The sequence below is a fragment of the Zonotrichia leucophrys genome, chromosome 4A (genome assembly GCF_028769735.1).
Source record: "Zonotrichia leucophrys gambelii isolate GWCS_2022_RI chromosome 4A, RI_Zleu_2.0, whole genome shotgun sequence".
Taxonomy (NCBI): Eukaryota; Metazoa; Chordata; class Aves; order Passeriformes; family Passerellidae; genus Zonotrichia; species Zonotrichia leucophrys.
The window spans coordinates 10880505-10892815 of NC_088174.1; the positions used below are offsets into that span (position 1 = coordinate 10880505).

The 12311-nt window shown below is 53.5% G+C and overlaps 2 protein-coding genes across 2 annotated transcripts; one reads left to right on the top strand and one right to left on the bottom strand.

Moving 5' to 3' along the window:
* The first annotated feature begins 850 nt into the window (after positions 1–850).
* Positions 851–4397, top strand: STEEP1 (STING1 ER exit protein 1). The gene is made up of 7 exons (XM_064712505.1): positions 851–1013; positions 1314–1431; positions 1548–1589; positions 1700–1838; positions 2353–2442; positions 2552–2644; positions 3359–4397. Exons 1-7 carry the CDS (start codon positions 890–892, stop codon positions 3419–3421), a joined length of 669 nt encoding a protein of 222 aa, XP_064568575.1. The 5' UTR covers positions 851–889; the 3' UTR covers positions 3422–4397.
* A 5138-nt stretch (positions 4398–9535) lies between these two features.
* Positions 9536–11569, bottom strand: SLC25A5 (solute carrier family 25 member 5). The gene is made up of 4 exons (XM_064712504.1): positions 11377–11569; positions 10778–11264; positions 10525–10665; positions 9536–9931 (listed from the first exon to the last, which is right to left on the bottom strand). The coding sequence occupies exons 1-4, from the start codon at positions 11485–11487 to the stop codon at positions 9774–9776; spliced, it is 897 nt and encodes a 298-aa protein (XP_064568574.1). The 5' UTR covers positions 11488–11569; the 3' UTR covers positions 9536–9773.
* Positions 11570–12311: the final 742 nt, after the last annotated feature.

Here is a 12311-nt window from a genome sequence, read left to right on the forward strand (position 1 = left end):
TGGCGTCACGGAGGGGCGGTGGCGCTGCGGGATCAAAACAGTTCAGTGGGGAAAGCGAAGGTCGGGCCCAGGAGCGAGCCGGAGTAGGGAGAGCATTCCCAACTCCCCGGGGCATGCAGGGCTCCCTCACACCTAACGGTGCCTTGGGAAGGCAAACACCATCACTACAAACGTGCCCCCCCCCCACCCTTCCTCCTGCCGCAGATTTCTGTGCTGAGGATGAGGCCCCATGGTCTGGGACATCCCTGGGCTCAGTTGGGCTCAGCTGTCCTGGCTGTGTCCCCTCCCAGCTCCTTGTGCACCCCCAGCCTCTCGCTGCTGGGTGGGCTGAGGAGCAGAGAAGGCTCAGCTCAGGGTAAACCCTGCTCAGCAGTAACAAAAACATCTCTGAGTTATCAGCACAAATCCAAACCACAGCCCCACACCAGCTACTGTGAAGAAAAGTAACTCCATTGCTGTCAAAACCAGCACAACACTGCATTCTCTGCTTCCCCAGAGAGTGTTTTCAAGGGAAAAATAAGCTTTTTTCTACGTTTCTTTAACAGCTTTTGGAAATTGTGTAAAGCTGGCTGAGCTGTGTTTCTCGAGTTTATCCTCACTTGCAATTTCATATAACCCAGCTGTGTGGGGAGGCGGCTGAAGAAAGAGACACGGGAGAAAACCCAGTGACAGAAAGTTAACGTTGTTATCAGGCCGCACAGGACCTTCCCCGCTGCACCGGCCTGTGCAGTCAGAACCGTGTGAGCTCTGGCTGCTGCTCAAGAAGGGTTCAATCCAGTTTTGCCCAGCTTTTAGAGGCGGCCGGGCCCTGCGCTCCCCGGAGCCGCCCCGGCGGGCGGGGCCGGGCGCGGGGGCCGGGCCAGGCGGCTCCGGGCCCGCCGCCGCCGCCATGCCCAAGGTGGTGTCGCGCTCCGTGGTGTGCTCCGACACCCGCGACCGCGAAGAGTACGACGATGGAGAGAAGCCGCTGCATGTCTACTACTGCCTGTGCGGGCAGATGGTGCTGGTGCTCGGTGAGCCGGGACCGGGGCCGGGGCTGGGGCAGTCCGGGGGGGCAGGCCGCGGCCCGGTGGCGCGGAGGGCCCGGGAAGGCGGCGGCGGGGTGTGGGATACGTGTGTGGGTTTGGGATGCGGGTGCAGGTTCGGGATGTGAGGTACCGGGTGTGGGTTGGGGATGCGGGTCCGGGATGTGGGATATGGGTGTAGGTCTGGGATATGAGCTACGGGTGTGGCTCCGGGATGCGGGGTGTGGATTGCGGTTCCCGTGCGGGTGCCCGCCGGCCCCGCCGCCAGCCCGGCCCTCGCTCCCGCAGATTGCCAGCTGGAGAAGCTGCCGATGCGGCCTCGGGACCGCGCCCGCGTGATGGACGCGGCCAAGCACGCCCACAAGTTCTGCAACGCCGAGGAGGAGGAGAGCGTGTTCCTGCGCAGGTGGGCCCGGCCCCTGCACCCCCGTCCCTCTGAGCCCGGCCCGGGAAGGCGCTCCCCTCCCGCCAGCCCGGCACAGACAGACCTTGTGTGCTCAAGCGCTGCCTCTCTTTCCCCAGACCCGAAGGCATAGAGCGGCAGTTCAGGAAGAAGTGTGGCAAGTGAGTGACCTTTTTTAGTCTTTTGAGTGACTTTTAGAATATTTTTTTATGAGGAAACCATAGGAACCCAGAATCTGGGTTTCCTGTCAGCTGTGTATTTCTGTTTCCAGGTGTGGACTGCTGCTCTTTTATCAACACCAACAGAAAAATGCTCCTGTGACGTTCATTGTTGATGGTGCTGTGGTCAAATTTGGCCAGGGTTTTGGGAAAACAAACATATATACTCAGAAACAAGAACCTCCTAAAAAGGTGATTTGCTTTAGAGAACAAGGATACCTTTGCTTTTCTAAAGGTGTTGTGTATAAAATAACTTAATGGTGAGGGGAGAGAAAAGAAAAAGGACCTCTGAACAATAACTCAATTTGGTGTCTTGTCCATGTTTCCCTTAAGTTTCCCTTGACAGTGGTCACTGCTGCTTGAAGTCCTAGCAATAAAGGAGAGCAAAATCAACTCTAAAGTCTAGACTGTGCCTGATGTTTAGGCTCAGTTAACAGAAAGTTTCCAGTTGTAAGTAGGTCAGCTTGGTAGTTTGCACAGTGATTCTCAAAGTCTGGCTGACCTACTGTATATCAGTGAGCTTGCTTCTAGTAATGACACCTTTAAGCCCAGAAATCACTGAGCATAATTCCCCTTTACCACCCACAGAGTTCAGGTAATCTTGATGGCTTGCATAAGAAGCCTTAAAACCTTTGGAAGGAGGAAGCAATCCCTACTGGCACAGCTGTCGCCAAGGTTTAACAAAATATTCTTGTTTTTCACGCAGGTGATGATGACCAAACGGACCAAAGACATGGGCAAGTTCAGCTCTGTCACAGTGTCCACAATTGATGAAGAGGAGGAGGAGATTGAAGCGGTGAGTTTCGGATGCCCTTAGTGGGCAGAGGCAGCAGTGGTGTCACTGTTTGGATGAGATGTTGTTCCTCTGGGGTTTGCTGTTGCAAGGTGATGTGTGTCTGTTTCAGAGGGAGATTGCAGACTCATATGCACAGAATGCAAAAGTGATTGAGAAGCAGCTGGAACGCAAAGGCATGAGCAAGAAAAGACTACAAGAGTTGGTGAGTTTTTCTTTGGTGCTGAACACAAAGCTCTGAGATGTGTTGGCTTTTTACACAAGAGCTATCACAGTCTTGCAGATCAGACTGCAGGTATAGAGAGGTCCTGGTATAGTCACAGGCAGCTTGCAGCTTTGTGGGGATGAGATTTCCTTTACAGGTTTTATAAAGATGTTCTTGTCCCCCTGAACTTAAAATTGCATGCCATTGCCTGGAGAGCTAACTGAAGAGCAGCCAGCGGAGTGCCTGCAGGGAGGCTTCCTGTGACCTGCTGGGCAAGGACCAAGGGAAGGGGACATCAGGCCGTGGCTTTGCCAGCCTGTGCTCCCATGCCTGCTTGCAGAGCAGGTCATTGCCATGAGGCTCCTGGGGAGGATCTGCAGCTCAGCTGCTGCTGCAAGGGGCACTCAGAGAATGAATGGCAAGGACATCACAACTGATCTTACCTCCTGTGATAGGAGGGGAGTAGATGGAAAGGGGGAGGAAATGTGCAGCTTCCACCTGAGGATAGAAAGTATGAAATTCTCTCTTGGGCTTTTTACAATTTTAAAGATGGTCCTTGTTTTGAACACATCTGCAAAACACTTGAGCTACTCTTGCTCCTGGTTTTAGAACTGCAAAAGTTGCTTGGTCAGACAAGAAGAGCAGACTTGATTGGAGCACTGAAGGGAAAATTATCCAGACATGATTTAATTCTATCTTAATTTTCCTATTCAGGCTGAGTTGGAAGCCAAGAAAGCCAAGATGAAGGGAACCCTGATTGATAACCAGTTCAAATGAAATGCTGTGTATCTGCTGGGTGTTTGGAGACAGGAGAAAACTGCCAAGAGCTATCACAGTTCTGTCAACAAAGCAGAAGTAACAGACAACGTTCAAGAGTTGCACTGTGCTGCAGCCAGCTTGGAGGATGAGAATCTCTCTGGATCCTCTGTGTACTCTGGGTACCAGTCTTAACTCCAATGGCAATGAAGACTTTGCTCAAACTGCACTTCTCTACAGACCCAGTGTTATGAGCAGGCTGTTGCAGATAGAATATTTACTTTCAAGAAAATCTTTGCTGCGTGCCTTCCCAAGTTCACCTTCAGATACCTGTCTTTTTATTTTGTAGTTTTCAAATGTGTTTCCTTGAATACATTAGGACAACAGGTACAACAAAGAAATCCTTACAAAAGTAAGCTCTATGCCTGTTGTTCATTTTGTTATTTTAAACATATCCAAAAGGTGCAGCAGCCTGAGCCATGCCACTCCAGGATGGTCCGGAACAACTGGGATGCAAAGCTTGGGCCTGGTGCTGCTGCTCACCCTGAGCTGCCAGCACAGACTGGGCTGCTGCACTGCAGGCTCAGCTCCTGCTGAACATCACAAGGCTGCAGTTGTACAGACACACACCAGAGTGGAAAATCCAAGCCTGTTTTAAACTACTGTAAATAAAAACTGCTACTAATGAGTTCAAATATGTGTTTGGAAGTTACTGATACAGCCAGTGATCATTAAAGAATACAGCTGCACATCTGAAGTAGCCCATTGGGCAAAACAGTATCAGTATTTGGAGTTGTGAAATGTGAAGGAAAAATTGTTTTGAATGTACTGACCACTAAGGCCTTGGATGGACAACATTACACACCAGTTTTTAAAGTACCTTGTTTGGGTAATGGTACTCTGTGCCTCTTGCATGATGTAATGACAGTGCTCTCTAGCCCATGGCTTCATTGCTCTACTTTGGATTAAATATCATGTTACAGATTTGAACTAAAAATATCTCTCCTGAGATGTTCTTGCTCTACCAAGTAAATGCATCATAAGATGCAAGCAATGAACAAGATGCTTCCATCTTCCACAATTATTATGGAAAACTTCCTATAATAACTATAATTCCTAAAGATTTTTCATGTGGCTTTATAGCCCTGACTGGGAAAACTCAGATCTGTGTACCTAAGGATCTATCCTCTCTTTCTCAGGAAAACAAGGAGTAAAAGAGGGAGTGAACTCTGCCCAGAGCTAGCAGAGATGGGTTGGTAGATCCTGGGACAATTTAATGCCAGGCTGGTAAGCAGGTGTTCACATTAACTCACCCAGTGCTGATCTTGTTCCCTGCTCATCACCTGCTCATCTGAAGCTGTTTCCAGAAGCTCGTGGTGGTGGGCAGTACTCGGGAAGGGCAGGAGGTGTGTGGGTACACAAAGCCCTTTCCCAGTGTGGTAGCACAGTCCGGCCAGGCGAGGGCCTCAGGCTTCCTCTGGGAGCCATCCAAGCCTGGGCGAGCTGCAGGTCACTCTCTCTAACAATTCAGAGTTTTTTTCCCAAGCAAGAGTAAAAGACTGACATCTGAAAATAGGTTTTGAATCATGTGTGAGGTGCTGGGATGCAGATGCTGAGTTTCCAGTTGTCGAGGGATGAAGTGTAGTCTTGCTTCAGGTGACACCAGAACAACAAGCTGGCTTGGGGATGGTGGGATTTATTGTCAGGGTTAAGGCTGGGAGGGACAAAAGCTGCTCAGCACAAGCTGTCCAAAGTAGCTGTTACCAACTGCCATCAACTCCCTCAGCTGCCTCCTGGAGCCTTGTGACAGCACAGCAAAGGCTTCTGGAAGGCCAGACCATGTTCAATCAGTTTGTCATTCTCATCATTGGAAATCTGCCTAGTTTGGCTCAGGACTTGTGCATGGACAAGGGAGTGCCTTGCATCTTCTGAGGTGCTTTTGATACACTCTAGTTATGCAGGCCATGGCTGAAAACAGCTCCAACACAGAGAATCTGATCCAATACATTATTATTTATTTCTTACTTCAACTGGAGCTAGTTCACAACAGTGTAAATCAAGTAGGGTTTTTAATTTCTAGATCTAAATGAATTAAAATATATTAGCTGACTGTAGCAACAGGAAGCAGGGTTACCAAGTTCCAACAATTGATGAAATGTCCTGTTAAAATAGATAAAACCAGCTGTCCTGCAGGGTTTCCCACAGCCTGGTAGCAAATGGCAATCTGTAGCAGAGTTCAGACCAAAGAAAAGTCAGATTTCATGTTACAGTCAGACATGTAAAAGTTAACATTTGTTTTTATAAGTCTGTAGATACAGGTAAGTGATAGATTTGTTTAACTGAGCATCATATTGTATGTAATAACTTTTCTAGATGCAGATGTATCACAAAATGTGAAATAAAAAGTGAGGGAGGGAGTCTGTTCCAAAAGTAATGGCACACATGGACAGACTTACCTTACAGTATTTCATGACTTACTTCAGACCAGTTTCCAAGCACCTTCACAAAACCCTGGTCTGATTTAGGGTGTCAGAACAGCTCTGGATGTAACAATGCTGCCTGGCTCCCCATAACCTGTACAAAACCTCCACACAATTTGTAAACACTCAAGAGAAGTGGTAACAGTGAATCCAACCTCCCTGTTATCACAGCTGTGCCTGGGGAGCAGCATTGGAGTGAGGGGAAGTTTTAGACTCAACCCTTACAGCTCTCCCTGTACTCCATGTTTGTGCCATTTTACTCAGTGCAGGTGGCTTGCTCTGACTCCCTGGGCTGTTGTATTGATAAATGCACACTGATAAATACACACAATGTGTGTGACAAAGTGATCAGCCTGGGAGCAGCACTAACGGATCAGCCTGAATCTCAGTCTCAGCTTTTGCTGGTGCTGTCCTAAAGAGGCCATGGGGCTTTGCCACTTCCAGGCATTTTAAAAGTATAAAATTATGGGCTTGTTTAAAAGGCTCCATGGCTGGGCTCCAAGGATGGAATGGAAGCCTTGTAACTCCCTGCTGAGGAATCCTTATGACCCTGGCTGGCCACAGCAGCCTGGGGTTTTGGGTGGATTTCAAGGAACAAGTGGCCAATCTCTCTTTTGTTGTCAGCCAGAAAAACTCCATCCCCACAGCAGCAGCCAGGGCTGTAACTCCTGTCAATCCCAGCAGGATCAGAAAGCAACAAGCAGCAAAGCACTGGAGGGATGACACCTCCCAGAACCTCCCTGGGGCTGCCAGTCTTGCTGTGGGGTCTTGGCAGGTGCTGAGGACTCCTTGTTCCCAAACCACCCCCAGCAGCTGGGTATGGCTGCAGGGTATGCAGGGCTGGGGCTGTGTCCTGGCAGGCATGTGACAGCTCTGTCCCCACAGCCAGGCCCCCATGCAGTGCTTTGGGCAGCTGATGGGGCCACCCACCATGGCTGGGCAGTGGCAGGAACAATCCCACTGGGAACTGTGATTTTACCCTGCAGGACAAAGCAGGGTAAAATCCTGCCCCTCTGCACCAGACCCTGCCAGCCATGCAGGCAGCACATTGAAGGATGCTGGGGCAAGGGTGACAAGGCTGACAATGACACAGAGACAGGGGCACTCCTGGCTCCATCCAAAGCCCAGAGACACAGCCTGGAGTGACCCAACGACTGCTGAAGGGGACAGTGGAGTGGGTGAGCTGGCACTCTGGTCTTTTACAAGTCAAGTCCTTGGGGTGGGATGCTCTCCATGGCAAGACTCAGCCAGGCACAGGCCAGCTGGGGCAGGCTGGTGCACACTGAGCCATCCCAGCCATCCCACACCAGTCACCAGCTGCCCCAGGCACTGACAAGTGTGTCACACGATCCCCTGCACAGCCCTGCTGCGTCAACACCTCCTAAGCCTGGATTTATGGCTGCTGGGCCAGGGCTGAGACAGAGGCAGCATTACAGGCATTCACCATCCCTGTTCACCTGCAAAGGAGCTGCTGCACCAGGCTGGACACAGCTGCTGTGCAGGAAAGCACAAGGTGTGGGATTGTTCAGCCCTTCCCACAGGAAAAATCACACTTAAAAGGAAAATCACCCCATCCATGTTGTTCTTGGGGCAGCACAGCCCAGTGAACAAAATGCAGTGTTGGAGGGACTGCACTCAGCTTGCTGCCTTGCCACTGGTGGGCCCCAGTCCTTTTCTCATGCCTCAGTTTCCCCACAAGAACAAAGCCCTTAATCCCTGCACAGTGTGCTCCTGTGGCAGGCAACAGCAGCAGCTGAACCCCCAGCCTGGTCCCCACACAAAGCTGCTCCCCCCAGGAGGGGGGCAGTTCAAAGCCCAGAAGGCCTACCAGGCTGTAGTACCCAACAGTGGAATGCAGGAAAACCCCTTGTGGGCTCTGCCCTGCATCTCCCACCTGCCAGAGCTAAAAAAGCTGTGAAACACATTCTTGTTTCCTGAATCCCCAAAGCACTCAATAGGGCACGTAGCTAAAACCCATTTCACTCAGTGCCAGCCCTGCACCCCAAGTCCAGTGCACAATCTGTAGGTCTTAGGGATGGCCCAGCTCAGCTCCTTTGCAGCCTGGCACAAGAGCCCAGCTCAGTGCCTCAGTCACCCACCACTGTGTGCAGGAAGAAATGATGCACCTACCTTATTGTGCCAATGGCCTGGCCATGCAACCCCTGTGGAGGAAAGGACAGGAAAGGATGCCCCATGCTCAGCATTTCAGAACAGCCCTTGAAATCCAGGAGAGCTTAGCAGCAGGAGGCTGAGAGCCCTTACTTAACAAGCTGGCACTTGTACAACAGGAGAGGGCTCCCTGTAAAGCTGCCCCGTGGCACAGTCCCCTGCCAGGCTGCTGCCTGTGCCCAGCACTGCCCACTGCTGTGGCATTGCTCACATCTCACCTGTACAGCCTGTTTCATTTCCACAGCAGGCACTGGGGGATCTCGCTCTGCAGCAACAGGGGCAGTTGAAACCATCAGCAAGGACAGTGGCCCAGCTGTGAGGCACAGGACTGGCTCCCACCAGGAAGGCCCCTGCCCTCTCACAGGGACCCTGGCAAGCCAAGCCCACCGGCAGCAGGAAGGTGCTGTGCTCTCATGCCTGGCTGCCCTGCTCAGACTCCAGCAATAAAACCAACTCTCACCCTTTGCAACAGAGGTCTTGTTTAGCTGCCTTGGGCAGTGGCTGAGATTGGTTTCAGTGATTGAAATCAACTGCTTTGAGCAGGCCTGGGCAGCCAGAAAGGACCAAAGGCATGGGGGAAGTGCCTCACTTGCTGATCTGAAGGGCAGAAGACCAGGAGAGCCTCCCCTGACCACTCCAGATCTCCAGGCAGGAAACCAGGCAGCTTTGCTAGGGTGACCCACAGACCTACAGAGATATCTGGGTAAAGGCCACACCACACACCTTCCCCCAACTTGCAATTTTCCCCAAACTGTCCCAGCAGCATAAAGGAATTTTCCCCTTCCCCTGGAATTTTGAGCCTTAAGTTCCAGAGGTAGGGAATGAGCTGGGAATGCACCTCCCTGCCTAGCAAGCACAGCTGGTACAGAAGCTGTCTCTGCTCAGCTGCTGCACCCCCACAGCACAGCACCCTCTGGGAGAGCAAGGCTAGCCAGGGAAGCTGCAGAGCAGCAGCAATTACCTGCACTTGTGTCCTCTGGCTACCTGCATGCCCAGTTAGGGAGCTCAGCTCCTAAGGCAGAAAACATGCCAAACTCCGCTCCTCCAGGAGCAGGAAACACCCCCTTAGACATTCTTCCACCTCCCAGGCATTCAGTGCCATAGGGAGTGCTGTGCTTTACAGACAGTTTAGGCACTTGGCACCATCAAAATCAGGTTTCACGAGCTCCAAGGAGCAGACAGGCCAGAGGCAGGACTGTGGCACACACTCAGTCCATCAGCTCTGGTTAGTGGAGGCTCAGGGAGATCAGCTGGGTGAGCCCTTCAGAGCTGCCAGTGCCATTCCAGCCTACACCACTGGCTTCCCTGGGGAGGAAACACTACCCAGCTCCCTTGGCAGCCTGCACTGTGTTTACCTGCCAGCACTTAGCAGGTACCAAGGCTTGCAGGATGAAGGTGGCTCATCTTCCTCCTTCTCTACAACTGCTGAGCCTCCCAACCCCCTCATACTTCAGCTGCTGTAAGAACAAACATGAGATGAGGAAAATTGGTTTCAGATTTTTATTTCTCTGTACTTTTTAAGCAGGAGTGACTGAAATAGAAACCATCATGAGTCCCATCAGGGGGAATAGTTTGATAAAGACAGGGCAAGCAGTCACCCCTGCCCCATGCCAACCTGTACAAACATCAGCTGCCACTGTTTAGTAACTAGATGGTTTTCAAACAAGTCCATGAACAGTCATAGACTACACAGAACAACATGCCAGTTCACAACAGGAAACAACTTATGTATACTTCTTGATTTCATCATACAGGACTAAGACAAAAGCACCACCCATTCCTCGGAGAACGTTTGACCATGCACCTTTGAAAAAGGCCTTGGAGCCCTCATCCCGGGCAATCTTCCGCCAGCAGTCAACAGTGCCAGAGTACATTATGTCAGCTGCAGGAGACAGACAGCTTTAGGAACTGGGTGCCCACCACCCCCAACATCCAAGTCAGAAACAGCCTCATCTATCTACTGGCTTTACAACCTCAAGTGCATCCTATTTCTTGGGTGACTTTCTGCAATAGCACATCTGAGAACGAGACTGCCCAGGAGAGATGGTGCTGCTGCTGCATTGTCTCTGGGAGACACTGCAAGGACCAGTTCATGCAGAACGCAGCAACTCCTTGCTTTGACAGCAACACTTCCAAACCCAAAAGCTATTGCACAGTTGGCCAGGCTGTGCCTGCTATGGAGGCTGTCTTTTCTTGTCCCAGAGACACTGGCTTGCAACATCCAAGGGCGAGTTCTGCTGCTCCTGCCTACTGGCATATACCTGACTTGTGCATGCCACCTTACAGAGGTGCTGCACAACCCATTCGTGCCCCTTCCTGTCACCTGCTTCTGCAGCCCCTCCTACACCCCTTTACAAGAGATGAGGATATCTACACAGGCTGATGAAAGCAAAGCTATCTGCCTTCCTCTCGGCTCCACCACCAGCTATGGACTCAGGGATGCCCAGTAACTCTTACTTAGGAGGAGAAACTCACCTCCTTTCCGGCCAGACTGCATCATCATGCGACGACGAACCGTGTCAAACGGGTAGGAGACCAAACCGGCCACAGCAGTGACGGTCTGAGCAATCATCCAGCTGATAACAATGTGGGTGTTCTTTGGGTCTGGAAGCATGCCTGCAGGAGAGAGGCTTTGATGAGAACGGCAGGCAAGCCACCAGCACTATTGAAATGCACTTCAGGCCTGCCGCAGCCCAGCATCTCCGTTTTTGTGTTTGGGTCAACCTACCCTTGGCAGTGTCGTAGATGCCAAAGTAGGCAGCTCTGTAGATGATGATGCCCTGGACAGAGACGCTGAAGCCTTGGTACAGGCCCCGAAGGCCATCTGAGCGGAAGACTTTGACCAGGCAGTCACCGAGCCCACTGAACTCCCGGTCGGCCCCTGCTTTACCCACATCCGCGGCCAGGCGGGTTCGGGCAAAGTCAAGGGGGTACACGAAGCACAGGGAGGTGGCGCCGGCGGCACCCCCGGATGCCAGGTTACCGGCGAAGTACCGCCAGAACTGGGTTCGCTTGTCCACGCCGCCCAGGAAGATCTCCTTGTACTTATCCTTGAAAGCGAAGTTGAGGGCCTGGGTGGGGAAGTACCGGATCACATTGGCCAGGTTGCCGCGCCAAAAGGAGAGGATGCCCTGCTCGCGCGGGATGCGCACCACGCAGTCGATGATGCCCTTGTACTGCTTGTCGGCGGCGATCTGCTTGCTGGCGTGCTGCACCTGCAGGGGCCGAGACGCCGCCGTCAGCGCCGCTCCCCGCGAGCCCCCGGCCCACCGCCGCCCCCCCTCTCCTTGCGGCGACCTCGGCACGGCCCCGGCCGCCGGCGCTCACCTGCAGCAGCAGCTTGACCCTCTCGATGGGGGCGACGGCAGTCTTGGAGATGGCGGCCGCCACCCCGCCGGCGAGGAAATCCTTGGCGAAGGACACGGCCGCATCGGTCATGGCGGGAGCGGCGCGAGCGGGAGGCGAAGCCGGGCGAAGGAGGCGGGAGGCGGCGCTGAGGGGGCGCCGCAATGGCCGTTAATATAGGGGCTGGGCGCGAGCGTGGGCGGGGCGCGCGTCCCGCTCGCCTATTGGCTGCGCCAGGGGGCGTGGCCGCCGCAGGGGGACGGGGCTGCCGTTGGAACTGGTGGGGGGCACATGGCCGCGGTGAGGGGAGCGGGAGCGCAGCACGAGGAGTCCGGGATGGAGCACACTGGGATAGGACATCCCGGGATGGAGCACACCGGGAGGAGACATGCCGGCATGGGGCACACCGGGACAGGACATCCCGGGATGGAGCACACCGGGAGGAGACACCCCGGGATGGAGCACACCGGGGCGGGACATCCCGGGATAAAGCACGCCGGGACGCGGCATCACGGCATGGAGGATCCCATCAGCACCGCGGGCAGGACACAGATGCGGCCCCGGCCCGGTCACACCGCCTGTCCCTATCCGTACCCCGGGCACAGCACATGGCGGTGACGGAGCCATCCCAGTGCCATGGCGAGAGCAGCCGGGCTCAGCACAGCTGGAGCGGGGCGGGCTCTGGGGCTGCCTCATCCACGGCCGTGCTGAGGCCCCGTCTCTGTCCCCGCAGCCTAGAGCCCTCTGTCAGCCCTCGGGATGCAGTCACCCGCACACAGGGTGACAGTGACCGAGCTCCTTGTGCAGCCCCAGCGCCGAGCTCAGCTAAGATGCTCAGCACAGCCCGGCGGTACCACCCGCCCCCAGCACACAGCGGCAGCCAAACCTCACTCGAACACAACTTCACCTGTCCAGGA